The sequence below is a fragment of the Mchenga conophoros genome, linkage group LG4 (genome assembly GCF_057382185.1).
Source record: "Mchenga conophoros isolate Kocher_MC1m ecotype Shallow Benthic linkage group LG4, M_conophoros_male_GT1.1, whole genome shotgun sequence".
NCBI classification, from domain to species: domain Eukaryota; kingdom Metazoa; phylum Chordata; class Actinopteri; order Cichliformes; family Cichlidae; genus Mchenga; species Mchenga conophoros.
In genome coordinates, this window is record NC_140529.1 from 32,394,487 (window position 1) to 32,407,371 (window position 12,885).

General features: G+C 39.9%; 2 protein-coding genes across 3 annotated transcripts; one reads left to right on the plus strand and one right to left on the minus strand.

Annotated features, from left to right (window-relative positions):
* Position 1: 1 nt before the first annotated feature.
* On the minus strand, positions 2-6,032 carry LOC146576527 (uncharacterized). 2 transcript variants are annotated; one of them, XM_085271858.1, is made up of 6 exons: positions 5,915-6,032; positions 4,787-4,970; positions 4,286-4,389; positions 1,456-4,188; positions 694-902; positions 2-593 (listed from the first exon to the last, which is right to left on the minus strand). In XM_085271858.1, exons 2-6 carry the CDS (start codon positions 4,968-4,970, stop codon positions 500-502), a joined length of 3,324 nt encoding a protein of 1,107 aa, XP_085127984.1. In that variant the 5' UTR covers positions 5,915-6,032; the 3' UTR covers positions 2-499. The 2 variants fall into 2 exon arrangements, with proteins under 2 accessions (XP_085127984.1, XP_085127985.1); XM_085271859.1 differs by having other exon boundaries at positions 4,787-4,973; positions 5,915-6,013.
* Positions 6,033-7,099: 1,067 nt separating this feature from the next.
* phb1 (prohibitin 1) lies at positions 7,100-12,068 on the plus strand. The gene is made up of 7 exons (XM_085271869.1): positions 7,100-7,179; positions 7,727-7,820; positions 8,489-8,650; positions 10,805-10,947; positions 11,035-11,151; positions 11,246-11,341; positions 11,431-12,068. Exons 2-7 carry the CDS (start codon positions 7,736-7,738, stop codon positions 11,641-11,643), a joined length of 816 nt encoding a protein of 271 aa, XP_085127995.1. The 5' UTR covers positions 7,100-7,179; positions 7,727-7,735; the 3' UTR covers positions 11,644-12,068.
* Positions 12,069-12,885: the final 817 nt, after the last annotated feature.

Genomic DNA, 12,885 nt, shown 5'->3' on the forward strand with positions numbered 1-12,885 from the left:
GAAATGTGCTTTTTTATTTCTGTGCCCAGAAGCAAAGACAGATTTTTGACAATTAATTTATTAAATTCAGAATATTTTACAAATTACTGTCTGTTGTTCCTAAACTAAATGATAACTACAATCACACAGTGCGGTGCAAATTATTTGGTCTATACAGTACTGTGCATATTGAAGACTTTAATATTCATTTGTTCTGCAAAATAACCTGAAACGGTATTTTAAAAAAATTGTCATGTGAAATACTATAGGCCCTTCACTCTTGAACAACTTGTTAAAAGAAAATTGGTAAAGGACGTTACAAAATTAAAATTCAGTCTTCAATGACTCCATTATTTAAAAGAGACTACAATTAAAGGATGATCAGATATCAACATCTCACTATAACAAAGTGTGATTGTCAACTAATCAAAACCGCAAAACAGTGCTGTAAACACAAAGATCGCCAATATACTGCTATTTTTATATATAAAACAAGGAAGAAATACATTTTTTACATGTTTTAATCATGGGGCTTTTCTGTTGATTCCTCAATTCCAAGGGAGGTCAAGACCTCAGACAAGCGCGTCAAGTAAGTGGAATCTGGGTACCCATTCCTGAGAGAGACAAAGAGAACATTGTTCAGGTCAGGTCCATGGACTGACTATGACCTTTAATTCTGCAGCTCTCTCAGACATCCTCGCTGGCCTCACTCACCCTGATTTGCCTCCCTGTAAGCTGGTCTTGTGTGGGATGCCGTCCCAGGTCACCCTTGCATCTGTCCCTTTGCCTGTCACTGTGAAGGTGAGTCCCTGCCTGAAGGCTTTCTCCAGCCTGGGCAGCAGCTTCTTTGTCGGCTGACAGTCTGGAAAGTAGGCTTCAAATAGCCCTCCCTTAAATGGTTTTCCAGGAGATGGATGCCCATCCTGATAAAACGCAACACAAAGAGCGCAGTCATGAACAAGGTCTCGGTATTGCAGTGTATAAGCTGAAAGGCAGCCTATAGCTGCATGCTATTTTGCAGGAGAAGGTCAGAATTGTAACTGCAGCCTATTTTATTTTAACAACAAAATAATGAATACTGGCTGATATCTGCAGATCTCAGCCGATCAAGAAACACACATATATGAACTCATAGCAACAATGTGAATCAGAATATGCCTCTGAAGTTTAGCTAATTCTTTCTTGACACCCTGTAGGAGTCAACTAAAACACAGGTAAAAGACAAACTAATGCTTAAAATTAGAGAAATCATAACTCAGAGCTTTAATATGTCTGCACACACCTGATGTGTAACAAGGGCTCTGTACAGAATTGAACTATTTATAACGGATTTAAGAAAAGGTCCTAACTGAGCAGCCTTTCTTATTGTCTCATTTGTAGTCTCTGAAATGAAAGCTTAGAAGGTGCGCCAGTGTAATTTCTCATTCAGATAAAGCACAACAAAATATCAGCGAGAAATGTTTTTAAGCCACTCACCGCTTGGATACCATCAGGAATGCTGTAAGTGATCTTGATAGTACAGAACTTGTTGTAACCTGGCAAAGTGATGTTTAGTTTAGATTTTACAATTTTGCCCAGGATGCCCCGAGGTTTCTGCTCCGTCTCATGACAAACTCTGCAGCGGACATGTACCGTGTCCAAGCACTTTGAGCAAAAAGTAGTTCCACATTTTGTTCTCTGCACAGATATCCCAGTTTCTCCACAAACACAGATGTTCCCCAGCCTCTCCTGGCCTGGTTTGGCTTCCCCTGGGGTGTTCTGGATCTCTGCTTCTTCTTGACCTACACTGCCTATCTGCGTAGCAGGTAAGGTGGTCCCTTTCTCAGTGCGGGTTAATGTTGATCCGACACCATTCAGACCCCTCACACTATCATTTCCTGGTGTAGACTGACTGACAAATGACTTAGCCTTCTGTCCATCCATCTCCATTGGATCTATAGGCTTGACTTTCTCCTTAATGACATGATCTTGCCTTGCCAGACCAATAGATCCACTCACAATCTCCCTCCCACCAAAGTCACTTCTGTAGGTTGTCCTCCATTCCCGACTCCTACTTGTACCATCAGCATTGCCTGGTTGGCTCTCTCTAATCACCTGAGAGTTACTGTTAAAGTGCAAGCTAGTGCTTTTATCTTCATTCATTTGAAAAGAAGTTGGGGAATATTGGTATTTGTCAGGTATTTGAGCCGAGTCTCCAGAAAATACTTCCCGCAGGGTAGCACCTACCTGGGAACACAACTGCCGTGGACCAAGAAGATATAAGCTCTTGGCTAATATCTCGATAGTAACCTTCTTAAAGCGGCTCCGCACTTCAGAACAACAAGCTTGTAAGGTTTCATCTGCTTTGTCAGTGATACCCAGTTCAGACAAGGACACCTCCTGCACAGAGAAGTCTGAACTAACTGAGTCAACCAGCTTCTGCAAACCTAGATGACATGAAGTCACTTTGGATGAGTTTGCTCCTCTTATGGTAACAGTCAGCTCATGACTACCTAAGCTGCTCTCTTTTAACTGGACATCAGAAGCTAGATCTTCCACTCGGTAGCTGTATGATTCTTTTATATGTTTCCACATTATCCTGGATACTGTAAGATCTGCAGTATAGACTTCCTGCTTGTCCCTTCCTGTTTGGGTACTGAAGCTAGAAGACCTGCCCCTGGCTCTGACTGTGGACTTGCTGCTATCTTCTTGACTCTTCTGACTCATAACTTGAGCCTTCTGCTGAGGCGTTCCTGAGAAACTACTGGCTCGCTTCAAGGTGGATCTGGATCCAGCAGACTGAGGTGCAGGACTTCCTGACAAACTGGACTGTGTACCACTAAAAGGGGATGATGAATTCTTAGGTCGAGCATCTGTTAAATCTGGATTCAAAGAGGTTCTATTTTGAAGCGAGGAAGATGCCAAACTAGATCCAGTCTTGAACAAAATGTCTCCTCCTGTGTTTTGGGGTACTGCTCTGGAAACTGCCTCACCAGAAGTCCCTGCTGTTTCTGAGAGTACATCATACCCTAACATTGGCCCTTGGCGTGTTTGTCTGCTGGGAGATGAGTTTGTTCGTAAAGTGAAGTCAGCTGGTCGACTGCTTAACGCAGCTAGCCCAGAATCCTTAAACCGGGCAGCTAATTTATACCTTCTGGCTCCTTCAGCTCTTCGTTCATCTTCCTCTGACTTCAGCATCTCATCTAGCTTATCATCCCCCGATGCTACAGTGGAGGGTGTGGGGAGAGTGAATCTCTCCTCATCAGTCTGAGGGTATAAACTTGAACCATATGAGGGAAATCTCAGGAGACTAGCTACATCTTCCTTTTTATCTCGCTGGTTAACATTGTCCAGGAGAAGAAACTGCTTGGCCTCTGACACATCACTACTGCTTCCAATAATATAAATATTTTTTTCATCTTCATTCAGAATAAGTTTGGGAAGTCTGACACTTAAGTTCTCAATTGCCCTTTGCAGGCCTCCACTGGGGTGCAGGATAGCTTTGGGCAGCTGGGATCGACGGATTTTGGCCTCAATGTCCTCATGAAGCTGACTTATAGCCTTTCTGGCTATCTTCAAGCGCTCCTCCTCTAGACCATCCTCCCCAACTGCTGCTGTAACATGCAGAAACAGAGTGGTCAAACCCTGACTTGTTACATCCACCACTTCAACCCCATACTGCTTCAGGATATGCTGGTATTCCTTCCGGCAGTGTTTCTGTAGGTACTGAAACATGTCTCCATCCATAATTAGTGAGAAATCATCCGCAGAGGTTGTAGAATGCTGCAAAGCAGCTCCATCTGCCTGACCAGTGTCCTCCCAGGTATAACCACCAGGTGTCAGGTCTCTTTCTGAACTTAAACTGTAGTTGTCAGTTGGCCTGTCAATGTGATTTTTTTCTTTGTTGTCTCTTTGCTTGTTGGCTTTTCTGCTCTGATCTTCTGACTCCTGTGTATAATGCTTCTGTGCTTTTTGAACAGACCGGAAACCACTGGAAGTAGGCTGACTCAAGTCTTTTGAGTTTTCTGCTGAGTTTGAGCCTCCAGGATGACCCAGTAGTTGTGCCAAAGCTGCCTGCACTGTGGAGTAAGAGCCAAATATTGTAGAGCATTTCTCAGTAGCAGTATAGTTGATCTGGACATCGTGGTGGCTCTGAAGAAGGCTTGTCAATGCCATGATTCCCCCTGGAAGCTTGCTGTAGTCAATTGTTGCTGATAAGCTTAAGACGACCTATGATGATGAGAAAAAGAAAAGAGAAAAACAAATTAATTACTAATAATTTTACACTGTATCTGTTGAAATTGTGCAGAGCAGCAGCTAAATCTACCTGATCTGGAGCGAAATCTTCACAATGCTCAGTTACCGTGAGCTTATACTTCTTCCCATCCACATCCAGAACGTGTAGCCTGTGGTGAATAACTCTCTGTGCCACTGTGCGAGAGGGGTCATCAGAGAGAAATCAATCACAGTCTGTGAAGCATCCTGACTAAGTGTTTCTACAACTGGCCACGCCATTGACTTCAATGCCAACATTCCAGTTTAGTGTAAATCACTGGTGGCAGCAGACAGTGTAGTACAGTGTATTACTTTTGTAAATGAATGCCATCTTTGGTTGGTTTACAGTTGTTTAGTGTTAATACAGTCAGTATAATATGTAACTAATCCGCCCTATTTTCCTTCGGGATTAATAAAGTATTCTGATTCTGATTAATGAACAGTATTTTTGCAATGAAAGACCGCTGACACAGAACATTTAGTTATTCAGACAGTAATCACTCTGATCTACACAGCAGATGAGGAGACGTGAACATACACTGAACCTACTGACCTCCGCTGTCCTCGAAGGTGATGAGAGCAGCCAGAGGCGTTGCCTTGAGGAAGGTGACAGAGTCTACTTCCCCTCCTCCATTTCTTTTTCTAAGGAAGTAAATCAATAGCTTGTCTTTCAGTGTGTTATCCTCGATGTCTGTGGGCAGTCCACACACCTTCACAGTCCTGCCTGGTTCTGCCATCTGCTGGAAGAAACACAATCACTGTTGCTGTGAGAAGGAAAACTCTCGAAGCTGAATGCAAGGCTAAACACTAAAATGTTTTCATTTTGCATTAATGGTGAACATGAAAATCAAAATGATGATGGCTAAAATTTAGAACATGACATCTCTCAGTGAAAGACCCCACAACTGTGAATAGGAATTGAAACATATTTGATAGTCCAACTCCCTCTGTTGGGGGTTACCAGGAAAGTACATCAACACAGAAAACTATCCTCAGTTTCCATCAACAGAGAATATTTTTCATTAAATTGTAGGGAAAAAATGTCTAGACACTTTGCAGCTGGTTATTTGAAGCAACAGCAGGCTAACACCAAAAAAATATATCATTGTAATGTCAAAACTACTGAGATATCCAGACTGCTATGTGGAAACGAAAGACTAGAAAACGCGTAGACTTCGTGTATTGCGTACATGTTTGTCCAATATCAACAGGAGTGTAAATTTCGTGTGTAAAATTGTACCAGTGAGGTTAACGCCCCTTACTCCCCTTCTTCCTGCTTCCCACGACTAGTCTGTAACTAACTGACAAATAATAAGCTGCTCTAAAATGCCTTTTTAAACCAGATGTTGCTTGTAATACACGGCAGATGTTACTGGATTCAAAGTTGCCAACACCTGTGCTAATTGTAAAATAAATCTGATCAAATTAATAAAAAAATTTATTCAACTTGCGAAAAAGAAGCGCTTTTGTGTGCTCGTGTCTACACGATGTGAAAACACATCTGCGAGCGTTAAGAAAAGCCACACTGCAGCCAGACGACTGTCAAGGAAGTAGAGAAAATCAAAAACATCTCGACTGCCAATCTTCTTAGCGCATATCGACAGATCTTCTATATGCGCCCGAGGCAGTTACGGTGTGTCGCATTCTTTGGATATCTTTCAGATTTGCAATCATCACTGACCTTAAAACGCTTCCACGACCGTTTCTTGCTTTCTTTCAAAGATCGTCACTCTTTACGAGCAATGGAAGAAAAGTGAAACTACCGGTTGTGCGATTTTTCTTCCCCGCGCTAGGGGGCGACAAAGTGTCATGTGAGTCGGTGCGTGCAGAAGTTTGCGGGTCTATTATCTGTATCATACAAATTCCCAAACTGTTCCTTTATACGTGGTTATTATTATGATTAATATTAGTAGTAGTAGTAGTATTTGTTTGTTTGTTTATTTGTTTCTTCTTTCATCTGCCTTTTTTAGGGGTGGCTACGGTGGTTCATCTGCCATCTCAATCTGTCAGCACGATTTTTTGGGCTTAATTTGTGAAAATAAATTAATTAATTAATGTATAAAAATACAGGAAAGGTTCTGGTAGCCCACTGTCCAGATTTTCAAGTAATTATAAAACTGAAAGTTCTTGTTAATTCATAGAAAAAGTAGTTTTTTTTATTTTGCTGTTGACTCATTGTAAAAAAACTGAAACAAGAACTGTCATTTCTTTGCAAATCTAATACTTAATTACATTAATGTAGTATGAAAATGACATGGTCTTTATCAGTAGAAAGAACTGTAAGATTTGTGAAAATGCAGGTAAAAGTCCAAAATTTATGTCCTCCTTCAAGTTTGCCAAATCAGTCTAAGGGGGCAGATTGGAGTAAGGCCCCCGGGCCTTACATTTGACACATTTGACGCTCTGGAGCATACCTCTTACCTCTCTTTTCCAGTTACACCCTACTCTTATACTAGTATTCCTACTACTACTACTACTACTACTACTACTACTACTACTACTAATAATAATAATAATAATAATAATAATAATAATAATAATAATAATAATAATAATAATAATAGTCTGACCTCCCTGACATCCTCTAGTTACAACAAGAGCCAAAACGTTATTGTCTAAGGAATGTACAATACAGTCTTGAGTCTGAGTCTTAGTAACCAGTATACTGATGCTATGTAGCAATATGTGTTCTGTTTTCTACATTTTAATCAGTATAAGCCAAGAGCGGATGATAATAATGTATTTTAATTATATTTAGGCGAGCCGCAGTCAGTAGGTGGCAGTAATTAGTTTGAATACTGACTAAGTCATAGAAGAAGAAGACTGTTTTGTTACGTCCAATCAGATGCTTTGTTGCTTCATCCAGTGCGCAGGCGCTGTGTAGCAGATATTTCATGTGCTGTACGTCGTGTCCGGTGGAGGTCACAGACATCCGAGCAAAGTGAGGTAAGTTATGACATACGTTATGTGTGTGACAGTAAAATTACTTAACTTTTTATCGAAATGTCATTGTATTAGCCATTGGAAGTGAAACGGAGAGACGTTTTATGTGCTATTTACAAGACAGGTAGTGTTACAAGATTAAACGAACACGAGCGACCACTTTGCATCAGCGTGGGATAACATGCGTGCAGTCACCCGGCGTGCAACTTGGATTTACCTGTCGCACGCTTTTTAATCGTTTTACGTATCTTATTGTCTTATCTGTAGTATTGCATCGGCCTTAAATCTAAGCTGCGGTGCTCTGTTTAGTTATATGTGCTTGCAAGATGTCTCAGTTCAGTTAGTAGATAAGCTAATGCTAGCTAGTTAGCCAAATTAGCTAACAACCACAGCCTTGGTGTCAGTCCAGCTCAAGGCCAAAGCCAACTGTTATTTGAAAGAGGGGATTTAGCCTGGATTTCCAAGGTCCGTCACAGGATTATGGTGCATTGCGTAGGTGTAGAGGTGGAGATGTGTAGAAAGACATTCAAAGTGTTTTCATTGTCACCAGGTTGCTGTCATGGCCAAGTTATTTGAGTCCATTGGGAAGTTGGGGCTTGCCCTCGCCATCGGTGGAGGTGTCGTGAACTCAGCCCTTTTCAACGGTGAGTCCTAGAAAGATCCATGGTCTAATGGAATTTTACATGTATAGGAAAACATGCTCAGTCATCAAGCATAAAAATGATTCATTTGGTAAAAATATATATTTTGTATAAACCACATTTCCGAAAGAATTCAAGAGGTTTGGGAAGGCAGCAAAAGCTAATGAATAGCTAGCTACCTGATAGTGTTGCATGCAGATGAGAAAAGCAGTTGTTTTAGTTTTACGAACATGTGTTATTCTGAAGTGAGATTTTGGTATTACACTTAGGGTTACACTTAACCTCTTTTGCTAATTTAGGATGCCTTTGGTCTACTCTGTGTAGCACCTATAGTTGCCTTTGTTTGGTTAAGCTGATGAATTCATCAGCATTCCAGATCATAAACGAGAAAAACTGACCTTGAATTTATTCCTATTTATTCTATTTATCCCTTTTGTATACTCTTTATTTATATATGTCTCTGTATTTATATATGTGTATATATGGTATTCTGCTCACGTTCTGTAACTTCTGTTGGTGCTGTGCTATTTGGAAACTGAATTTCCCAGAGGAATCCACCCGAGGGATTAATAAAGTTCTATCTTATCTCTTAATAAAAATAAAATTAAAAAATAAATTTTTCATGTTAAACTATTTTTTCTATATGTGATTCTCTGTCCTCCTCGTTGCAGTTGATGCAGGTCACCGGGCTGTGATCTTTGACAGGTTTCGAGGTGTTCAAGATGTTGTTGTTGGTGAGGGAACCCACTTCCTCATCCCCTGGGTTCAGAAACCTGTCATCTTTGATTGCCGCTCCCGTCCACGCAATGTGCCTGTTATCACAGGCAGCAAAGGTATGCAAGCACTCCAAGGAACTTTAGTTTCTGCAAATTAAGTGTTTGTCAAACTAAGAAGGCTTAGCTTTGTGGTGTGGCGAAGACTTGAATTAGCCACTCTTAAATGTTTAGTTTTTCTAACATTAAAAGACATGTAGAGGGTATGTAAGATGTTTTTGAACACTTAAATTTTCCAGTTGTTACTGAAATTTATATAACTCGGTGTATGCTGAAATAAAGTGTACAACAGTAACAAAAACATTTAGAATTAAAAAATAATAATAAATTAAAAAATCATGGAGTGCCATATTCTAAATTTGAGACACTCTTCAGATGAATCTTGCCATTCCTTCTACAGTGGCAGTGTAGCCAGATTTTTCCCTAGAACTGCGTGCTTTGCTCTTACAAGTTGTTTTGATTTCAACCCAGAATGCTGTGAAGTGGAATTAATGGGTTAGCAAGTTCTGTCTGATGGCTCAATTTTTAACTGGCTAGAATGCCATGGCAACTCTGCACTGAGATCTAAAATGTTCTAAAAGACATTATCATCAGTTTGTTCTAGCTGAAGTTATATTTTGTAAGAGCAATAAAGAGTCTTAACTGAGCAAATATGTTCATACACAAACCTCTTGAGCTGTGTCTTAGTAATATGAACAAAGAAAACCCATTGTTACAGTTGTGTGTGTTGTGTTGCATTCTAATGTAAATGCAGTAAAAAAAAAAAAAAAAGAAGAAGAAAGAAAGAAGAACCACCAACAGAAAGAAAGAAAAAAAAATATTCATATGGTAAAATAAGAATAGCCGTGGGGGCTTTCCATTAAGAATTCAAAAGTCTCTAAAGGGCATTACAAAGTGATGAATACTTTGACCACCTGTCAGTATTGTTTGCATTCTCACAAACCATGGTTATTTAAGTTTTGAGATCATGATGGTTTTGAGATCTATTATTCGACGTCACACTTGGGGTTGACCTACTTTTTAAATCTATCATCAGTTGTTTGTTGCACACTTGTTTGGTTAAGTTGGTGACTGTGTTTTCACAAGGTATGTGCTTATAGGGCTTTATAAATGTTTTTTTTTATACTTTGTCCTGATTTATGGCAAAGTCTCTTTCATTTGATTTGGTCAAGAACTTAAGTGTTTTCTACTTGGCCTTGATTTGCTTAAATGGCCTAAATGGACTTTCTGAATGTACAGAATTAAATGGCAATGTTAAGTTTATTTATTTATTTGGTGAATTCATGACTACAATCATTCTAGTTCTTAGCTGTAGCATTAAAAAGCATTTATAGCTTAATGTCACATACGCCTCTTGACCACTGTTCCCTCTAAGCTGAGCCCGTGAGCAATCGTGCACTGCTGACACAGTCTACGCGCACAGAAAATCAGCGAAATAAAATAAATACATGTATTTACTTTCATTCCAATTCAGGCTGGATTTATTTTTTTATTTTTTTTGTGCACAGCGCAGATTTTCTGTGTGGGGAGACCATGTTAGCAGTGCGCGATTGCTCACGTACTCAGCTTAGAGCGAACATTGCTCTTGACTAAACTAGGTACATTTTGTACAGAAGAAAAGTGAAATGATGCACTCCCCCCTTCTAGTGTTGCGCACACACACAGCCTGATGAAGAAAGTCTGCCATGATATAAGTTCACAGCTGCTGCATTATTGGTTTTTCCTGGAATTGTAGGTTTTGTTGAACTAGCTAATACAAAGAAAACATTCAATTGTGTTGAATGTCCTTTGTAGTTTTGGCCTCAGTGCATCCCAAAACAGCTGAGGGAATTTAAATCTGGAGACTAAACTTCCTGCCATGTTCTACCTTTTATTTATTTGATTCAGTTGCCCCCCCCCCCCCCCCCCCCCCACTATTCTGATAGCTATATTATTGCCCTTATAATGTGTCAGAGGTTACTGTAACATGATTCATTGCAATGCTGCTTTTGTGTTATTTAAACTGTCACAGGTTTGATTTAAAAATGTGGAAAAATAGGAATGTTTGAACCCACAACTCTCATTTGATTTGATAACTGTGTAAACATTCCCAAAGGAGGAACTTGTTTGTTTGTATTTTACACAGAAAATTTTAGTCCATGAACACAAACACTTGTTTTAATGTGTAGGCCAATGTATACAGTGTGATTAAGGTCTGAACCATTCACCCTACAGATCTGCAGAACGTTAACATCACGTTGCGTATCCTCTTCCGGCCGGTGACAAACCAGCTGCCACGCATCTTTACCAGTATTGGTGAGGATTATGATGAGAGGGTGCTGCCATCTATCACCACAGAGGTCTTAAAGGCTGTAGTGGTGAGTAACAATCCATTAAAGGCCAAACAAATTGGCTGAATGTATAATGAACAGAGTCAAAAAGCGCTTAATGTTTCTCTCTCTCAGGCTAGGTTTGATGCTAGTGAGCTCATCACTCAGAGAGAGCTTGTGTCCAGGCAGGTCAGTGAGGACCTCACAGAAAGAGCCTCCACCTTCGGCCTAATCTTGGATGATGTTTCACTGGTATGAAGTTGATGGAAAATTATGCAGCATTGTTTTATACTATCCTTGGGTTGTGTGTTTAACTGCAGTAACCTGCTGTATTGTGTTCTTTCAGACACACTTGACCTTTGGCAAGGAATTCACAGAGGCTGTTGAGATGAAACAGGTGGCCCAGCAAGAGGCAGAGAGAGCCCGTTTCGTTGTAGAAAAGGTACTTCTAACATTGCATGTAATCCCTGTACTATGAGCGCATTCTAAAACTGTGCATACAGCTTTATCGTTTTCATTTTATCATTTTAGGCAGAGCAACAGAAGCAGGCAGCCATCATTTCAGCAGAGGGAGATTCTCAGGCTGCTTTACTCATTGCCAACTCTCTGATGGAGGCTGGTGATGGTCTGGTAGAGCTCCGTAAGCTGGAAGCCGCTGAAGACATCGCCTTTCAGCTGTCACGCTCCCGCAATGTCACTTACCTGCCCTCCGGACAGGGCACATTGCTTCAGTTGCCCCAGTGATAATGTCACACCCATGTCTACCACCTCCCCTCACTGTCTCCAGCCATTACATAGGCCATGGACGTGGTGGTTGGAGGATTCAATAAAGGATTCTCCCAACATCACACACATTCCTCCCACTATTTCTCTAACCAAATCAGGACTGGGCTCCGCTGATGGCAGTATGGTGGGAGACAAAGTGAGAGACCTATGATGGTTAAATTTATGAAGTCCTTTTATGTAAGGAAGTGAAGGGGTTTATTACTCTGTGATAACCTAAAATATATATATAGTACTCTGTTTTGAGAATTGTCAGTGCAGTAAATTCTGTCAAGATTCAAGTTATGTCAAAGTGAAAGCACTTAATGAGTGGAAAGCAACAGTCACTTGTACATCAAAGAAAACATGTGATTTCTTTAAACAATAAATGTGAATGGTAAATGCCATTCTGTTGTGCTTGGAAATTTCATCAAATTGTGTTTCTGTTTTGAAATCTAAATGAATTGTCAATCTTTCTGATGACTGCAAGGTATGTGTCTTGACATTGTTTATTCATTTGGCTTCAGTCATTCAGGCTTACTAGAGAATTTTATTTTAATTTTTTTAAATGTCTGCCGCCTTCTTTCAGATACCTTTGTCACACTGATGTTACTCCGAATCAATTGGAATATGCTTAGCAAGTGGTACAGGATGGTACTTGATTCTTTTCTTTGCTATCTTCAGTTTGTATGGAAAAAAAATCTAAGCCCCGTGTTGCAGAAAAGAATGAGTTATTAAATCGCCTTTCTGCCACTCAATTGTCAGTCTTTTTGGCCAAGGCACAGAGATGTTTTACACAGGCATAACTGTCACTGGGGTGGGGGGTGGCATTTATTTTGTCTTGCTTTAAGAAAATAAAAGGTACACCATTTAAAAAAAAAAACTATATACTAAAAAAAGTGTTTCAAGCTGGAAGGAATAGTATTTTTTTTAATTAAAGGGAAGATTTATTTTGTATTGACAAAAGTAAACTATGAAGATAATTTGATTCTTTAGAATGAGACATAGTTTCGACACTTTTTTTTTCTCCTGTGTTCTTTATATACATCCATGCATTTTTTAAAATGTTTTAATATCGCAGAAATATGCAGTTCAGTCATTTTCCCGAGAGTCTTCATGGAAATAAACTGGAGGACTTGAGTCAATTAAAACAACTGTTACCAAAAAAAAACCCGAATTAAAATAGAAAAGATATTAAAGTTTAAGAGTCTGTGATAAAAACTG